Below are 19,624 nucleotides of genomic sequence, written 5' to 3' on the forward strand. Positions count from 1 at the left end.
AGAAGTTAGTACAATAATAGAACTTACCGCACACCAGCCAAGGCTTCCACCAGAGCCGTTCCCTCTCGCTGTGAAGTCGCCATGATGGCAAACAGGTCCCCTGCCTTAGCTTGAAGCGAAACTCCTCGCATCCCGGGTAGAACGTCCAAACAGTGAACCTGAATGTTCGGATACACCAAACCTGCTATCGAATGCCTCCGACTCTGTGTGTTATAGATTTCCTCCGGATAAAGTCGGGTTTCGCCGTAGACCGGCGATTCGTCGTAGTCCCACTCGGCAAGTAGGTCCGCTTCGCTTTGTGACCGTAGATTGTGATGTCGCTGGTTGGTGGCGTAGGGGTTGTACACATGGGTACCAGCTATGCTGGCACGGCTGTTGGCCTGCTTTAGTGCTGCCAGGGGGATGCCCTGGGCTCGCGAGTTTGGCCGCGAGGTGGGAGTCACTCCAATTGCACGGAAATCCGATTCACTACGATATTTTCTGAAATTGGCGGAATTCCATGAGTCTATCGGAAAGCTAGGAGATTCCGTGATACAAACCTTAAATTAGCTGGCACTCTACCGCGGTGGGTTTCGTTATCGCTGCTGTCGTATCCGGACGAGCCGGGACCAGGGCCAGTACTGTCCCGGTAGCCTCGGTTCACGCGACCTCGGCCATTTGCCTTGGATGAGTTGCGACCACGGCCTCCACCGTCGCCTCTTCCGCCTCCTCCACCACCTCCTCCGCCGTTTGGTGGAAATACTCGCGGTAGGCCGAACTTGAGGTAGGTGTACATGTTGGAGTTCAGCGGGTTGGCCTTGGGTCCTCCGTAGCGTGGGTGGTTGGAGATGGCTTGATCGTCCCGGTAGCCATTGCGGTGCTGTGGGCTGTACGGTTGTGGGGATTTGTCCGACGAGCCGAGTGCTGAGTCGGCAAAGTCTGAGTTGAGATTTTGTCTGGAAGGAGAGGGTAAATGCGATTGCAAATTCATTCAAATTTAGCACAGGGATTTCAATACAGATCGCATATGTTAGAAAAATCATTCTGAAAATCATGTATTTTTAAAAAATATCATGTGATGTATTTTTTTCTGCATTCTAAAAATAATAGCATTGGTCTGGAAAATATTGGATTGATCAGTACCAATCGAGGAAAAATGACAAAAGTATTCTTCACAACAATTGTTCAAAATATAATAAGAAAAACGTGAATTTCAGGCAAATTTTATAAAACTTCGTATATCTCAGTTGTTTGAAGATGAACAGCTTTTATGCCTTGGACAACTTTTCAAAAAAAAATTACGTCATCTGGTGAGTATACTGTGATGGGCAGTACACTGAACTATGCGCGCCACAAGTGGCGGTATTACCAACTAAAACACATTTTAATTGACCGTTAAATGCGTGTGTGATGAACAACTTGCGAATGGTATGTCTGCTTGTCTGTGGTTTCCATTTTCTGCAAATTAGTTCAGAAGGACAAGCCCTATTGAATAGTCCACTGTTTGCTATTAATTTGATATTTCGACTAGATATATGTAATGTTGCGGCCTTCATCAAAGTTATTCAGATGGATGTGCTAGTTAAGGATGTCATGTTCTGTGAAGACTTTTGAAGATATATAAAGGCATTTGGAAATTAAAGTGAATCTTGGCATATTTTAAGCAGCATCTAGAAAATAGTTATTATGGGCAAGGTCAAAACCAGGTTAGATAGAGGGGGGGACAATTTTGAATGAAGTAATCTGCTACGAAAAATCATTTCAAAGTCTCGGAATTTGGAATTTAAAATGTTTACAAACTTCAAAATATCGCAATTTTTTTTTAAATTTCAGATTTCCAAATTTTCAGTGCCCTAGAGTATCGAAAATTTGATTGAGTTCAAAACTAAAAAAGCGCAAAAACCCTAAAATTCTAAGACTGTTAATCTTAATTCTTGTTAATTCTGTTAATCATCCATCTTTGAGATAAGATCTTATGTTTTTTATAGTACAAACTTATCTTAAGTCACAGAATCTTAAATTCAAGTCAGATTTATGTTGGAACCTATCGCAGGATTTGTTCAAGAATTTCAAATCATCTATGAAATCCACCTTGGAACTCTGACTCTCTCTGGAAATACCTACATAATTTTCTTCAAAACACTCTGGACATTATCTACAGAAAAGTCTTAAAATTTACTCTTCAATTCAGTCTGGATTTCTAATAATTCTAGCAGAATTCCCTTGAGATTCTCATCAGAATTCTTCCTCAGCATTTTCTTAGTATTCCTCCAAAACTTCAATGGAATTATTCCTTAAATTAAGTGTGAATTCTGCTCAGGAGTTCCTCAATTTTACACTTCAGTTAGTTTCCATGAATTTATTATATGAATTGCATTGAACTAAAGGGTGATACGGTCAAAATTTGGTCAATATCAACTTGACGTATTTCTTTCAATTTTGCATTTAAAAAACCTGAACACCCCTCATTTTGAAGGTGTGTGTGTGTAGAATGTTGCTCCTATTTTGATTTTGGAATTCACTCTTCAGTTGTCAAAATGCCGTCCAAGCAAAAAGAGCAGCGTATCAAAATTTTGCTCGCGCATCGCGAAAATCCGAGCTACTCGCACGCAAAGTTGGCAAAATCGCTAAAAGTTGCCAAATCAACCGTTACAAATGTAATTAAAGTGTTTGGGGAACGTTTGTCGACAGCCAGGAAGTCTGGATCGGGGGGAAATCGAAAACCGGAACCCGCTGAGACGACAACAAGAGTTGCCGGTAGTTTCAAGCGAAACCCTAACCTCTCTCTCCGAGATGCCACAAATAAGCTGGGTGTATCGTCTACAACCGTGCATCGAGCCAAAAAACGAGCCGGACTATCGACTTACAAGAAGGTAGTGACTCCAAATCGCGATGATAAACAAAATACGACGGCCAAAGCGCGATCCCGGAGGCTGTACACGACGATGCTGACGAAGTTTGACTGCGTGGTAATGGACGACGAAACCTACGTCAAAGCCGACTACAAGCAGCTTCCGGGACAGGAGTTTTATACGGCAAAAGGAAGGGGAAAGGTAGCAGATGTTTTCAAGCACATGAAACTGTCAAAGTTCGCAAAGAAATATCTGGTTTGGCAAGCCATCTGTACCTGTGGCTTGAAAAGCAGCATTTTCATAGCTTCCGGGACTGTCAACCAAGAAATTTACGTGAAAGAGTGTTTGAATAAACGTCTGCTGCCTTTCCTGAAGAAACACGGTTGTTCCGTACTGTTTTGGCCGGATTTGGCATCTTGCCATTACGGTAAAAAGGCCATGGAGTGGTACGCCGCCAACAACGTGTAGGTGGTTCCCAAGGACAAGAACCCTCCCAACACGCCAGAGCTCCGCCCAATTGAGAAATACTGGTCTATTGTCAAGCGGAACCTAAAGAAGACCAAAAAAACTGCTAAGGGCGAGCAGCAGTTCAAGGCAAACTGGCTTTCTGCGGCGAAGAAGGTGGACAAGGTGGCTGTACAAAATCTGATGGCAGGGGTCAAGCGTAAGGCCCGGCAATTCGGATTTGGAAAAGCGGAAGCCTAACTGAATATTTTTCCTGAATTTTATACTAATTGAACTTGAAAAAGAAATTTAATTTGATTTTTTAAATAAACGATTTCACCGATTTACAGGCGTTTTCCCTTGACCAATTTTTGACCGTATCACCCTTTACTGATCATTCTTGTATGAAATTGGTTCCAAACGTAAACAAACCCTGTAGGTTTCTTATGGCTTGTTTACGTTTGGAACCAGTTATGCGAGGTAGACGACGATTGTTCGTATTTGACAGCCACCTCCCCCCATTGCATTTAAACCGTGTAAACAATACACTCTTTATCTACTTCTACCCATATTTTCAAGAGAAAATACCCAATGGTTAATTTTCTATAGCGTTTTTTCCATGATACAATTTGATGTGGGACACCCTTTATCATATTTATATAAAGGTCTTGGTACTTTTATGAAGGTTTCTAGAATTCCCTGAGTTTCTCGGAGCTTCTTAAACATTGCTTCAATGTGATTGAAATTAGTTGAATGATAGAGGAAACTCTAAGACCAGAAGGTCCCGAAGAAACGTGCTCAACTTTTTGGCTCAGCTCTGGTACTCTCTTCGGTCCCTAGCTAATCGACGCACCCCTCGAAACATAGGAAAATCCACGAACTCCTCATTTTATCTGTCATACTTTCATAGCGAATCAAAACAAACATTGTGTAGTACTAGAATTTTGACTAGGATGGGGTACGTTAATCGTTTGCTTTGGGTAGCTAAGCAGTGAGCCAATTTAAAATCGTTAGCTTTCACCGGTTGGTTGAACTGCACTTAGTTTCTCTGATCAGTCCTGCCAACCGGTGGAAACTAACGATTTTAAATTGGCTCACTACTTGACTAGCCTATTGGTCCCAAGCAAATCGATTAACGTACCCCATTCTAGTCAAAATTTTAGTACTACACAATGTTTGTTTTGATTCGCTATGAAAGTTTGACAGATAGAATGAGGGGTTAGTGGATTTTCCTATGTTTCGAAGGGTAAATCGATTAGTTTGGGACCGAAGAGAGTACCAGAGCTGAGCCAAAAAGTTGAGCACGTTTCTTCGGGACCTACTAGTCTTAGAGTTACCCCTATGGTCCTACCAACAATCAATACGAAGCTAACGATTTTAAATTGGCTCACTACTTGACTAGCCTATTGGTCCCAAGCAAATCGATTAACGTACCCCATTCTATTCAAAATTCTAGTACTACACTATGTTTGTTTTGATTCTCTATGAAAATTTGACAGATAAAATGAGGGGTTCGTGGATTTTCCTATGTTTCGAGGGGTGCACCGATTAGCTTGGGACCGAAGATAGTACCAGAGCTGAGTCAAAAAGTTGAGCTCGTATCTTCGGGACCTTCTGATCTTAGAGTTACCTCTATGGTACTACCATAGAGGTAACTCTAAGACTAGAAGGTCCCGAAATAACGTTCTCAACTTTTTGGCTTAGCTCTGGTACTCTCTTCGGTCCCAAGCTAATCGATTCACCCCTCGAAACATAGGAAAATCCACTAACCCCTCATTTTATCTGCCAAATTTTCATAACGAATCAAAACAAACATTGCGTAGTACTAGAATTTCGACTAGAATGGGGTACGTTAATCGTTTGCTTGGGACCAATAGGCTAGTCAAGTAGTGAGCCAATATAAAACCGTTAGTTTCGTATTGATTGTTGGTACTTCCTTGAACTAAATAGAACTGTCCTAAAAACCTTTAAAGTTCGTTGAAGTTCCCGAAATATTTCTGAAGTTTTATTAAGTTCTCAAAATTTCCTTAAAATTATCGGAACTTCTTTAAAAAACGCTGAAGTTTATGGAATTGACCGGAATTAATCGAAACTTACGCTTACAAATCTACAAACTTTCCTGAAAGTCTAGACTTTCTTGAATTTGTTGAAGTTATGAAGTTATTGGAAGTGCCGTTTATATCTCTGAAATTACCTAAGGCTCTATAGTCTAACTTCTTTGAATTCTTTAAAATATCAATTTTTCTTAAGTCATCTCCACATCTCTGAAATTTTTTTGACTCGCTTGCCTGAAGATCACAACAATTCCCAAAAGTTTTTTTTTCATTTCTCAGACTCTCCTGAAGATCTCTAATGTTTTCTGTAGTTTACGGAACATTCCTAATGTTCTTGTTATTCTCCTGATGATGTTTCTGGAATTGTCCAGACATTGATGGAACTGCCCAGAAGATTTTTAAACTTCCCTTTAAACGTGGAACTTCTGTGTAGCCTTCTTATTTTTTTTTAAATTTCATTCCCTGTAGTTTTTTGGACGTCCTTCCGACGAATAGTTCACTTATTTTACTGATGTAAATGGAACTTCCAATAAAGTTCTCGGAACTAACCTGAAGTTCTCGGAACTAACCTGAAGTTTTCACAGTTTTCCTGATATTCATGGAACTGCCCTAACCTACCCGAATATCACCTAACTTACCGAAAGATATTTAAGCTTAACTGAAGTTTTGGCCACTACAGTAAATTTATGAATTTAATGGAACTGCCCTGAAGCTCTTGACCTAATAGATAACCCTGAAGCTGTCGAAACTTACTTTTAAAGATCTTATAACTTCCTCGAATTTCTAGCAATCAAAACTTCTTAAAGGTTCCAACAATTTTCTCTGATGTAAATAGCTCTACCGTATTAAATTCGACCAACCGAGATTTATTTATTTATTCGTCGTCAATCAAATGTAGACCAGTTTAATTTAATTAACACTTAACATCTATTTTAATTTTCAATCTCTGACTAACCTCGAAAACAAACGTTTTTTAAGAGTTATAATGTTCATAATGTTCATTATAACAAGACATCATTCTATTTAAAGGCGCGTTCCTGGCATAGTTTGTTCTTTGGTTGTTAATATAAAACATATTTCTGTTTCTTAAGGAACGAGTGGGAGCATACAAATTTAGATTTTCTAAAATCTCTGTGGCATTCACTCTTTGTGCTACAAAGATCGTTTATAAAAGTTATCATTGCAAACTGCCTTCGCTTTTCAAGTGCATCCAAATTAATCAACATACATCGAGACTCATAAGATGGTAAGGGTGAACTCGTCCAGCCTTACTTTCTTCGAGCAAATAATAGAAACTGTTTTTAAACTGATTCAATGCGGTTTATATGAGTATCTTGATATGGAACCCAGACTATACTACTTTGTAGAGATGGGCGATCCGCTCCCGAGCTGTTCTATATACCGATTCTCTAAAGTGAGCTGATCACCGGCGGTTCATTTTTTAGGAACCGCAGCTCATCAGCTCAGTGATATCACAAGTCTTAACCATTCAATCCATCATTCATAGCGGAACTTTTCAAAAAAGGACTCATTACTCCACTTACACATTGAATAGTCACCGCGTAAACCAAGTTCGACAGCACCAATGGTAAAAGCAAACTTCCAAGCGGCTGTTTGGGAGAGAGAGACATACCTATTACCAATTCAGAGAAAATTAGCATTTGGCGTCAGCTTTAATAGCAGGCTGTGGCTGTCAGTTACGTCGAATTATTTTCCGCAAAAAATAAATAACCGAAAAGCGAAATGCAGCTCTCCAGCTTATCAGCTCAGCTCCGGATTCGAATCATCTACTCGAATAATTCACTGGGAGCTGTCCAGCTCTTCGGATCTTTTTTTTCTCTCGATTCTTCACGATTCAGCTCCGGATCCGGATCTGAGCCGATGAGCTGTAGCTGAAGCCGATAATAGTGAGAGAAATTCATCTGGAGAATTAACATCAGAAATAAAATCTGTATGTAGACATATCATCGCGTGTGACATAGGTATAGCTCTCTGGCGTACATTTTTTGCTTTTACTGATATGTTGTTGGCACATTTTGCGCGCATTTTGGTTTACGCGATGGTTGATCAGTTGTTGCGTTATTGGCGTTTTCCATCGAAAAGTAGTGCCATATTGTAAGGTACGGATTTATTGGTTTAGACTACTTTTACGGTTTTATGCAGTTTTATGCACTAAAACCACAAATTAATTTACTCGGAGACGAGCCAGCCAACGGCTGAAAGTCTCCTTAATAAAGATACAAAAAAAAAAAAAATGTATAATTTTTCGATTTTGAATTTGTGTCATAATTTCTATAATTTCAATGTGAGCTGAAGAGCTGTTCAAAAGAATCGACTCTCTTTAGTGAGCTGGGTGGGTTTGATCCACTCAGCTAGATGAGCTGTTTTGCCCACCTCTACTACATTGATACATTCACAAGCTAAAATATGTAATCTAGTAATCCAGATGAGCAAACAAAAATGCCTTTATGCATTTTGGTGCGCAACTTTCATAAGTAGAGCATATGAAAATCTATTTTGAGCTTTTTTACGGATTTACCACTTTTACGATTGTCGGCTCAGTGTTCGCAAGCTGGTCCCAGATTCATGTAGCATCACAACAAGTGAATTGAAAAAAAAAAAACGCTGAACTATGGATATATTTTACGAATTTACTGCGGGGGGCGACTCAATCTACACACTTAGAAAAAAATCATGTAAATTTAGGTGCTGTGAGATAGAAATATACAAGTCAATTTTAACATAAAGTTGAGCCATAATAGACGCAAAATTCAGCTCAATCAAACGTACTTTTCGTCTAGTAACGAACTTTCCAGTCTTAATTTTACATGACATCTTTGTTTACGTCTCATTCTTTATGTCAAAGATGGATTCCGTCACGTGTAAAATTAGTTATTTCTAAGTGTGTACGAAGCAGGAAAAAATGTGTTTCGCTGTGGTTAGCTGCGCGCACGCTGAGTAGATAGAAAGAAGGTTGATGACATTTCTGAAGATTTTCAGCAAAATGATGATGCGCGATGCAAGTAGCTGCGAGAAATGAAAGAGTGTGCGAGTGTGAGATTTGTTGAGCATCTAGCATTGAGCTTTACATGTGTCGGCCCCCCCTCAGAATTGACAACCTTTAGGGGTGTTTCGGATTTTTGGGAGGACCGTTTCTTGACCGCCTGGGTCTGTAGTTGCATCTTCAATATTCAGTCTTCATGGTTATGTATTTCAATATTGTCGGATAAAAACAATCACGGAACTCTGTGATCAATTTCAGCTCGAAGTTCGACGATAAGTTTAGCAACTACCTAGGCGAAAGTCGAAAACATAAATGTACAGTCGTGATAGCAACGACCGGTGCGTGAACTAGTTGCTTCTAATGTCGTTTTCGTTTTTACTACACTGCACCGCTGTAGTGTAAGCATCAATAAGCGCGAGTCATTGACAGCTCATCATCATTTGTTTGTAAACAAAGGTGCAGCTGATAGCTACACCCTGAATTTTTATCGGTGTACGGCGGTGTAACACCGGTGTAGCTACACCGCAAAAACGAAAACGACATAATATGACAATGGCTAAAGTTGTCAAACTAGTAGCCCGAATAGCAACGCACCGGTGCGGGTGCTCTTAGTAGGCTCAAAATAATGGGAAAAAATTCCCCTCTTTCGAATGGTTTTCATGTTTTTCTAACAGACACGGTGTTTCGTGAAAACCCATTAATGGGTAAAAAAATACCCATTTTAAAACCATGTATGCAGCTGTCAATAAATGGGGGAATTTTGAAATCATAAAATGGGAGAAAAAATACCCATTTAAAGAATCAGCTCACGGTTGAATAATGGGTATATTTTTTACCCACTAATGGGTGAAAAAACACTTTGAAATTTTATCGTCTCATTTCTGTCACCGATTCATTGGGAATGCAAATAGTTACTGTCGGCAGCTTTTTAGCGAAAATGGGAGATCTCCGGAAAAGATTAGAATCCGGAACGTTGGAGAGGCTTACTGATGAGTAAATACAATTTCATCCATCATATTGTATCTTAATATTTCGTGTAATAAAATTTGATCGGAACACCTGCATTTATTTTCAATGTATTAGATAGTTTTTTATATCAACAAGGACAAAGAACCAAGCGCTTGCATTCTCCTTTTGAAAAAATAGGTATTTTTTCACCCATTTTACGGTAAACACAATTTAAGAAAATGGGTAATAAAACACCCATTTATTGACAGACCACCCATTTACCCATTAATGAGTAAACCATAGTTTACCCATTAAATGAGGAGGGGCACTTTTAGCAGAAATTGGTGTTTTAATACCCATTAATGGGTTTTTGCGAAACACCGTGAAGACACCGTGATCCTTCCATCAGTCAAATTCACAGTTTCGACCTCATAGTGACCACCTAAACATAAATAACCAGGTAGCAATGAGTATCTTTGCACGATATCATGCAGAGCACAGTGCAGCTTTGCGCAAAGTGAAATGCTACCTACATAGGGTTAACTACCCCATTTCTGGCCTATTTAGCACAACCCGCACTTAGTCTTTCTTAATCTAGCGTAGTTTAGCACCAAACGGAATGTTATTATTATTGATGGTTTCCAAATTTATGTACCTTTCCGTATGTACCGTAAGATTTGATAAAGATATACCAATCGTTGAGATATTGTCAAAAATCTAACACTGCTTCTTGACGCCAAACTCGGCCTACGGATTCTAAACTCGGCCTAACGCATTGAAACGCCATTGAAACGCCAATGAATTCACTTCGGCCTATCGGATGAAGATAAAAATTGATTCGGTCGGAGCGCTTCTTTTGTTTTTGGGAATAATGGATGCAAACATTCAAATCACGCGTTCTCATTGACTTCGTTCCGTAGCTTATTAACTAAAGTATCGTACCAAACGCATAATTGACTTGTTAACTCTAAAATCATGGATTTATTTGAAGTTTTCTGCTCGATAGGCCCAAAATGGGCGATTAGGCCGAAGTAGTTCTCTACCCTACTAATTGCAACCTGCTACCAATCAAGCAGCCAGCATCCACAGGTGTAGGCATAACCAACATTAGACCCCCAGAGAGCGCGCGAACAGCTCGAAAAAGTAGGTTACTCGGTATGGAAGTACATCCACCACCGCGGCGAGATGTGCGGGTCAGTTATCAGTATGGAGCCCGATTCCGATACCCAAAAAAATCTCCCCCATGAGCAGCTGCATCCATCATCATGTGCGCACAGACGGAGATCATCCAAAACAGTTCACCTCTACGACGTATGCCCGGTAGCATGAGTGTGTCAGTGTGTGTGTGTGGGATGGAAATCGAAAAGTAGCGGCTTTTCAATTCTACCGGCTTAGTTCCCGAAAAATTTCTCCATATGAGCACTTCTGCACAAAGAGCTAAATGGGAAACTAGGCTGGAGATGATTGAATTTAGATACAATGTGAATGGGGTGAAAATCTGTAACTGTTATCTAGTACGGCGATTCGATTATCACGATATCGGAGAGGAAGCGTGCTGCCAGGTGCGTCGTGGTGATTGCGTGCGTAGAGAGGGCTCTGGGAGAATTGAAATGAGGTTTAGCGGGTTTATTTTACAAAGCGAAACTCTTGTTATAGGTACGAATGATGGTTAAGAGATGCTTTACGGCTGATTGGAAGGAGGTGTGTGGATAAATGGTGCAAGCTATTTGTGCGGACAAATAATGATACATAGTTCGCGAAAGGAAAGTTATGCGGGTAACTGCAAGTGCGTGTGCTTATTTGGATTATATTACTTTGGAAAAGTAATGAGCTATTTGTTTTCGATACAGTTAAATCATACATACTTGCTCTCCTCACAAGAAACTCCATTCAATTGTGATGTTCGGGAAGCTCTTCAAAGACGCACCTTCTCACCAATCAAAATAGGTCTTCTAAGCGATGATACTAATATTTTGCCATGCAGCAGAAACCAGGCCCGCACGTTTTCTTGTTTCCAATCCCAAAACTAATAGTACGTTCAGACTACAGAGTTATAACATGTTATAGCGCTATCTTGATGGTGGTTTCTGTGTTGCAATTATTTGACAACCGTTATAACATGTTATAACTCTCCAGTCTGGACAGTGTTTAAGGCTCATAACCGTCCGCAAGGGCCAGAATGCAATGTAGCACGCAGTGTCCGAAATGACAGATTAATCAACTTTCATGTACATCAGTTAGGTTGGGTCAACAAATTCTTAAATCGGTTAATTTTAAAACTATCTACCGGGAGAAATTTGAATTATTCAATTTTATCTTAAAAATTCCATACAACTGATGGAAGAGTGAAAATCTCCCCATATCAAAATACACCAAAAAAAATTTCTGACAGTATATTTTAAAACCAATTGATTTAGAGATGTTGGCACCCAAACTAATATTTGATGATGGAGAATCGTATGTGCTTTCTTTCTTTCTTCAAGGTTATTGCTTATCGCATATTACAGAGGCGACGCGTGCCTCTTTTTGTCACATGTGCACCAACATTACTAAAATCTCAGTTTACCAACAGTAAAAGTCAATTCTTTTGAATGTCATTTTGTGATTTATGGTTAATTAAACGAACGTAGAAAATATGTTACCATAGTTTATTTAGCCGATTTCAATCGTTATTTATACATTAATGTGATTCTCCTGTCACTCCGTTTTGCATACCAATCAATTACCATATCGTAAAAACCTGCACATTTTTGCATATTTAGAAAAAGCTTTTGTTCTACAGACACAACCATTAGCCATTTAACCCGCTTTTCGCTCATCGTGCTTCTCAAATACAATTTTACCCTCCTCATGACCGAGAAACTTCTTTCTACAGAAGCAGTGGTGCTTGGAAGACACAAAATTTGTTTTCCAAGTTTGAACACTTCGGAAAATACATCTTCCAAACCGGTGTCATAGATGAAGGATACGATTTCCGAAACACCCTTTCCTTTAAAATCGTCTTTGGTGTACAAAACTTTCAGTTCATTAATGAGCTTCACTTTATCGTTTGACTTGAATCGATCACAAAAACTGTCGACTTCATCTTTGGGAAATGTTCTATCATAAGATTCAAATTTGGAGCCATCTAGCAAAGCCGAATAACTGAAATGATGAAGGTCTTTGAAGCGAATATCTAATTCCTTCAATATACGATGCAGCAAAGAACAATATACTTTATATTATTTAGTGTATTCATGCCGAAGGTCATTTGGTATGCCTGTTGTTTCGAAACAAGATGTTATTATTTTGTCGAATCTTTCCTCTCCTTGTAATTTCGTAATGCTTTTTGTTTCGTTGACACTTTTGGAGCAAGCAACAAAATCTAGTTTCTTTGACTGCAGTGTCAGATACATGATATCAGTAAAGCAAAATATCTCAGAAAATACTTTCAGAAAGAAAATCGTATCGAAATCTAGTAGAAACCCGTGGAGACCTCTGGCCATAGAGCAAGCTTCACCATCCCACACATTTTCTCCTAGGTACATTTCCCCTAAACATGAAAGAATTTCCGAATAATTGCGTTCAACGACGTTGATCATGCGCGAGGTGTAAGCCCATTTCACTTTGCAAACGTTAGGTATTTTCTTCTGCATGAACTTATTCAATTCACAATCTCTTTTTGGCCTTTGTGAAAAAATGACGCCAAGGAAGACAACGTAGAAAAACCTTTTCGTTTGAGGGTTATTAGTACAAGAATTCAGAAGGACAAGATTGAGCACGTGTGCTTGGCAATGAATATGGTAGGCGTAGGGAAGTTTTTTTTTTCACTAGCGCTTGCGTGCCACCAATATTCCCAGACATAACCTTAGCATCGTCGTATGTCTGCGCGACAACTTTTTCAGCACCAATCTTAAAGTTGTTCAACGTCTTCATCACATGTCCGGCTTTCGTATTTGCCGACTTATCCTCACTGACATCTTCAATTTGGACTAATTGTTCTACGACTCTTCCTGTATTGAAATAAGACATCATCGAGGCTATTTTAGTTTCATGATAACTTAACAACAGTTAACGCACTATCATAAAAAAGAATATCTCACCATTTTTTAGGCAATACCGAAGTGTTGTGGCAAGCTGGGATTTCCTGGAATTGTCGGTAGTCTCATCAACCATCACTACTACACACTCCGCATGCTGCGCCTCACCAACCAGTTCATCCATCATCATCTCGCCTATGATCGTGATTAATTAATTTTGTGTAGTGGCGGAAACACCGGAGAACACGACACTCTTACTAACAAAATCGTTAAAATTCGGGTCATGGAGGGCGAGGGAAGCACATAGGTCTCGGTAGTTTCCACGGTTAGACAATTTATCACTCTCATCATGCCCCCGAAAGCTTAGTCCATGAGTCGCCAGATAACACACAATCTCGATCAACTTCCACATTCCCTGTCGGTTTTTTCTGACCAATATATTGTGATTGCTCCGCTGTACCTCTTTGCCATGGTCTATTTTGCTTCGTCAACTCGAATCTTCCCAAACGTCTGGAAAGCCATTGCGTTGTCAATATGATCTCTCGACGCCGCGTGAACTTCGATTGCCGTTGACAAATGACTGAGATCGTTGTATCCTGTTCCACTCCACATCCCTTTGTCACCAGACTCCCGAAACAGCAGACATGGCCAGCAGAATAACTTCTGAAGTTTTTCGGATCCGGTTTTTTCCCTTCCTGTTGCAAACCGACTTAAGGTTATCCATCTTTGGTTGGGGTACGTTCAGTTTCACCAGCTGTAACTTCTCTTCAACAGAGCGACGGAAAAAAGGTCTGCTTAGTATATCTTCGATCACGTCCAGCTGATTTTCTTCCGGCAATCCCATTTTTGTTCTTTTAGAGCTCTTAAGTGAACCCTACACGATTGCTTTTATTGACAATAATCGTATTGTCAATACATGCTATATTGACGTCAATATATCGAGATTGACAATATTTCTGAATTTACATCATCAATATTATTGTCAATAATTCCCCTTCGCGTCAATATATTGATGCGTGTGGGGTTTGCTTTAGTCTAGTCCAGATATTTTTTTTACTTTTCATTCACTTTCTTCATTACGAAATCTTCATTGAAAAAACAACAACCACATACGATTTGACGTTTATTACTCTCAACAACAGAGATGCACGAGAGCAACACTCTTGAGCGAAAGAGAGAAGAGCGAAATTTAACTACAAACCACCGGAGGAAAGCCTCCTGGAAAGCTTATCGTTGGTGTGGAAGCTTTCGGTGCACTATGGTAATGAGACGCGTTGGCTACCTATACATCAACGATTTCCTTCATTCGGAAACTAATACATTCAAACCACTACGCAAGTATGATACAGGCCAAAGCATTCCTGACTGAGAGTTCCGTGTTGCTGATACACTTACGGAAAGTTTGAACTGGCGCGCAAGATTTTAATTACGCGTTTTTATAGCTGTTTTTGTAGAATGAAAAATCAATGTATGACAGAGCCAGATGAATTTTTGAACCAAAACAAAATGCTCACTGCTGTTTTAAAGAGTCACACTTGACATGCCTGCATGATTTTATGTGACTTGAAGATCATTGAATTATGACTAATGATTTTATTAAATATCATGTTAAGAGCACCTGGGCAGTGCACATGTTGCACATGTGGACGCGACGCCTCTGGCATATTAGCTTATTGCGTGCTCTCAACTTAGTGTTCTAGATTCACATCCACAGTTATTAATTGAGAGCTTTTGATGCCTGTAGGGGACAATGGAACATAATGCACCTCCTGGGCAGAACGCATCAGCTGGCTTTCATTTGTGTTTTCATGGCTTTTCGTAATTTTTTGGATGTCCTATCAAGCAACACTTTTTTTTTAGCATCTAATCTCGAAATTCTGCATGATAAAACTTAGAATTGGATTGAAAATTCCAAGAAAACTCAACATAAATTCGAAAAGGGCATTCTACTCCAGGGGTGCATTATATACCATTCTTCCCTACCATTTTTGCATTAGTATACCACAAATTGTTGTAACGCTAATAGAAGGTCGGATCGTAGTGCCTTCTGCTTCTGCTTCTGTTAACTCTGAAGTTCTCTGAAAATCTGGAAACTTCATAAAATGTTCCGCTTTTTTCAACTAATCAAACAGAACTCCCCCTGAAATTCTTTCTTATTTTGGAGTTTACTAAACTTCGTTAAAATTCTCTCGCATTTTGCTAATGTTCATGAAAGTTCATGAAGTTCTCAGATCTTCTCTCAAATTTCATAGAATTATATAAAGTTCTCAAAATGTTTCTGAAGATCTCTGCACTTCTGTGAAGTTTTCGAAGTTCTGCGTAAATTTGTGGAACTTTTTATCAAAAAGAACTATTGAATATAGTTCAATGATTTTCACTGAGGTTCTCAAGATTTTTTGGAACTTCGTAGAACTGCACTTAAATAATCGGCACTTATTCCTAACTTCTCCAATAGTCTAGACTTTCCTGATGTTATTAAAACTGCCCAGAAGAATTCTGGATTTCTCCACAATTTTCCTTAAGTTTATAAAACCTCACGAAACTTTGCCTTAAATCAAGAAAATTTTAAAATTTCCTCAGAATTCCAGTCAGCCATTAAATCAAACAATTTACTAAAAACAAAAGTAAGTGTAATAATTTTCATCTAACTTTCACAATATTAAAAATTTTAATTTGATGTGATAAAATGTGCAAAATATAGTCAGGTGGGCCAGAATACGATAGTGGGCAAAATACATCCACTTCCCTAGATGCCGCTGAATGACAATTCTCAGCGCTGACTCCACCCATTTGCTATATTATGCTACATGTCACAATTGTTTTGGTATCTGGACTTGACGTCCGTGTTAGGGAATCGGTTTCATCTACACTCGGTAGCCAAAGCAAGCAAGCAATTGTTTGCAATATATCCTGAACATTCATGTTTATCCATCTGTCTATTCTGATCTATTATTTCCATCCTGCTTACATGCTACAGCAGTGCTTCCAAGTCTTTATTGAAATAAAATGCATCTGAATGAGTGTCGTTCCCACTAAAAAAAAAATATTATTAACACCTTACGCCGTTTTTTAAATGTACACCATTAAAACAGCCGCCTTAGTGGAACAAGGGCTCATGAATTTTCAGCTACCATTTACATTTATGGGTGCTGTCAAGATGTTAGGGGCTGGGTACCTCATACCTATTCCTACGTCAAAATACTAAATTTTAGGTCTTTGTTTGGTATGAAAATATCAGAATTTCCGGACAAATCCATGATTAGAGTGTAAACAACCATATAAACGTCATTGATCAAACTTGGAATTGATCATCTCTATATTTTTTTTCCTACTCGGAAGCTTGTATAGAGGCAATGACGTTTATATAAGGTCCGGGCCAACAGGCAGCTTGCTGGTGTTAGAAGCAAAAATATTGTAAACATTGCTGAGCAATCAAGTGACGACATCATTATGTCAATTCTCCCATAACATTCCATACAGCGAACAGTGAGATTTACGTCACTGCCAACAGAAATTTTCACATTATAAATTCATGTAGAATCTAAGTGAAATTATCTTACATGAAATTCACTTGATACTTAAGTATATTCATCTAAGTTTCAAAGCTTATTACATTGCTTTTAATACGATTTGACAACAGACAATTTTCAATATCAGAAGGTTACGTGTTTTTTTTCCAGTGAAATTTATGTGACAAGTTTTTTGAGTGTAGAATATACACAAATTCGCAAAGGCATACTTTAGTTTGAATACAAACTTACCGTTTTTTTTCGTTCCTACAATAAATGTTTGATTTGATTCCAGAAAATACTATTATTGTGTGGAATGAGAGGAAGAAAGTGTCTTCACGTTGTTTCGGGTCCGTTTCGTAATTCTGTTGTTGTCTTCCGCGTGGTCGGAATTTGACTTTTATGTTGCGTATCTGCTTTGCTGTGGCTGCGCCGCTGGCGGAAAGCAGGTGGAACTGCCGATGAGGAGAACTTCTTGACGTGTAGCGTCGTTTTAGGTTTGTGTGTTCTCTTACCGGCAGCTTTAGAGAAATATTTCGTTGATGTGATAGATTATCCTGCTTCGCTGGTAGTCGGTGGTAGTCAAGCTGGCTCGATATCTTCTTTTTAGGAAGATTTATACTTGGACTCGCCCTGAGGCAGTCTCATCCGGGCAAACTCAAGTTGGCAAGCGGTCTCCTTCACCGGAGTGGCGCTTAAGCCGCATGCTTACACGAGATCGGCCAGTGTCACATTTAACATTTACTCTTCGCAATGTACCAATAAATCTTCAAATTTTTTTTATGAAAACTGGTTTCCATTACTGCCATGTTTAAAGAGCTGTAAAGTGTTACAGGCGGATTCCGACAAATGTCATTCGTGACTTGTCCGGGATGAGATTTGAACTCGGGTGTGAGAGGTATCCCAAGTAACCAAAAGTTCTGATAAAAGGCTATTTGAGACTTTTGCTTGGTAGAAGGTGGACTATTGAATTCTAAGCAGCCTCATTTTTAAGTCGTTATCCGAACTTGAAAGTTCCGGTACCATAATTGAAGAGCATTCTAAGCAGCTTCTGGCGTAACTTGAACAGAACTTTTAGAAAATAAATTAAAAAAGGTTTGTGTCCTCTAAACCAATTTAATATTTAGTTCGCACTTTTATTAAAGTTAATTCTAAAGTCAGGTCTTTGTGAAAGTTATTACTAACGAGAGGTATAAAATGTATTGGTTCATTAGTATTAGTAGTAGTATCGGGGCTGTTTGAAGAATTAACCAGTCCTTCTGCGTGAGAGCCCCAGCACGAACTGCAAAACCATCTGAGCCTTATTAAAGTTAGCTGTTGTCTCGCCTACTGTTGGAGTTTTCAGTGCCAGCTGAGTGACTTGAATACAAAACACAACACCTTAATGAATTTTAAATTGGCGCAGTGGTTAGCGTTCGTAGATCGCATGCCAAATAGACGGGTTCAAATCCAGGAAATTGCTCTTTAATTTTTTATGTTTGGATGGAATATTGATGCACTGCATAAATATAAGAATTATGGTTTATTTTAGCCACTGATCATTTCATATTTATTTTTTTTTGTTCAATAATTTATTTGATAAGGCTCAACCGAATTAACTTTACAGAGCCGAGGATTCTTGGTCACTATACAGTACATCTTAAAACTATAGTCAAAAGGTACAATACAATAAACACTTTATCTTCCGCTATCCAAAAAGCCTCCTCCATCAGAACGGGAGCCGCTTCCAGTGGTTTGATTGTATGGCAGTTACGCCATCGTGGGGCAAAGCGCTTCCATTGCAGCAATGGACGCAAAACGTGGCCCACACTCACACACTCATCACGAAACGGTTGTTTTCCAAAGTCGACGACGCATCGACCGAAAGAACTGCTGATGAAGAACAATGAGGAGGACCACACATTGGTTGCTGCGGAGAAAACAGACGATCGCGTGGCACACATCGGGAGTGGCCTGCTTTTGTCCACAGCCAAGTGAACACTGCATTTCATATTTAGGTACATTAATTTTTGTTCCTAAAAAAGACTTGTGCGGATTGCTTCGTGTGAGCTATGACGGACCTTTTTAGAAACCTTCAAGTTGCTAAGAAGTTCCGCAGGGAATTTATAAGATACTTTAAAGTTGCTAAGAAGTTCCGCTGGGAACTTTGTTGTGGCCATGTTTTCAGCTTTGCCTGAAGTTCCTAAGAAGTGTTTAGGGATGCTTTTTTGAACTTTTTTTTTTGAACCTAAAGAGCCTGAAGTTCCTCGTGTGCTTTCTTTAGCTTTTAAAGTATCCAGAAAGTTGTGTTAGAGCTTTATATGCACTTTATGGAATTTGAAAGTGGGTTTTATCGTTGAATGTGGAATTGTTGGTTGCTTGGGAAGTAAGTACCCAACAAACAATTCAAGCTGAACTTTGCATTAGGTCCTAAGTAACATTGACAGATTCTTTTCGTCGATTTTCTCTTTGTATCCCCACGGCCATGTAAAGACATTCCCAGGTATTTTCAGCACATAAATCAATAAAAGAAGCTTTTATCTAGAGAATTAACGAAAGAGAAAGTCGACGAAGAGGATCGATCAATGTTACTTAGGACCTAATGCAATGTTCAGCTTGAATTGCCTTTTGAAGAAACGAATTCTTGACGATTTTATTCAACTGCATGCTTAACAAAACTTGTACAATTTTTTTTAATAATTTCTGTTCAGGCTTTGTTCACACGAATCGGTAGAATTTATTCAACCACAACATGGTGTTGAATAAGGTATGTCGTCGAGCAGCTTTTATTTGACTTCCATAAGTTGTAACAGAGCTTATAGATTAAATGTTTTAT

At 39.1% G+C, this 19,624-nt stretch overlaps 1 protein-coding gene across 1 annotated transcript in view; it reads right to left on the reverse strand.

Moving 5' to 3' along the window:
* Positions 1-19,624, reverse strand: part of LOC135710795 (ATP-binding cassette sub-family G member 8) — a 206,071-nt gene that overhangs the window by 2,479 nt on the left and 183,968 nt on the right. Inside the window, exons 3-4 of the mRNA XM_065233478.1 lie at positions 540-935; positions 28-480 (exon numbers count right to left, since the gene is read on the reverse strand). Coding sequence (XP_065089550.1) covers positions 28-480; positions 540-935 — 849 coding nt within the window. The remainder of the gene's footprint in view (positions 1-27; positions 481-539; positions 936-19,624) is intronic.

This window comes from Ochlerotatus camptorhynchus, unplaced genomic scaffold, assembly GCF_037179485.1.
Source record: "Ochlerotatus camptorhynchus isolate MF236.1 unplaced genomic scaffold, CSIRO-AGI_Acam_v1.1 ptg000402l, whole genome shotgun sequence".
Classification (NCBI taxonomy): Eukaryota; Metazoa; Arthropoda; class Insecta; order Diptera; family Culicidae; genus Ochlerotatus; species Ochlerotatus camptorhynchus.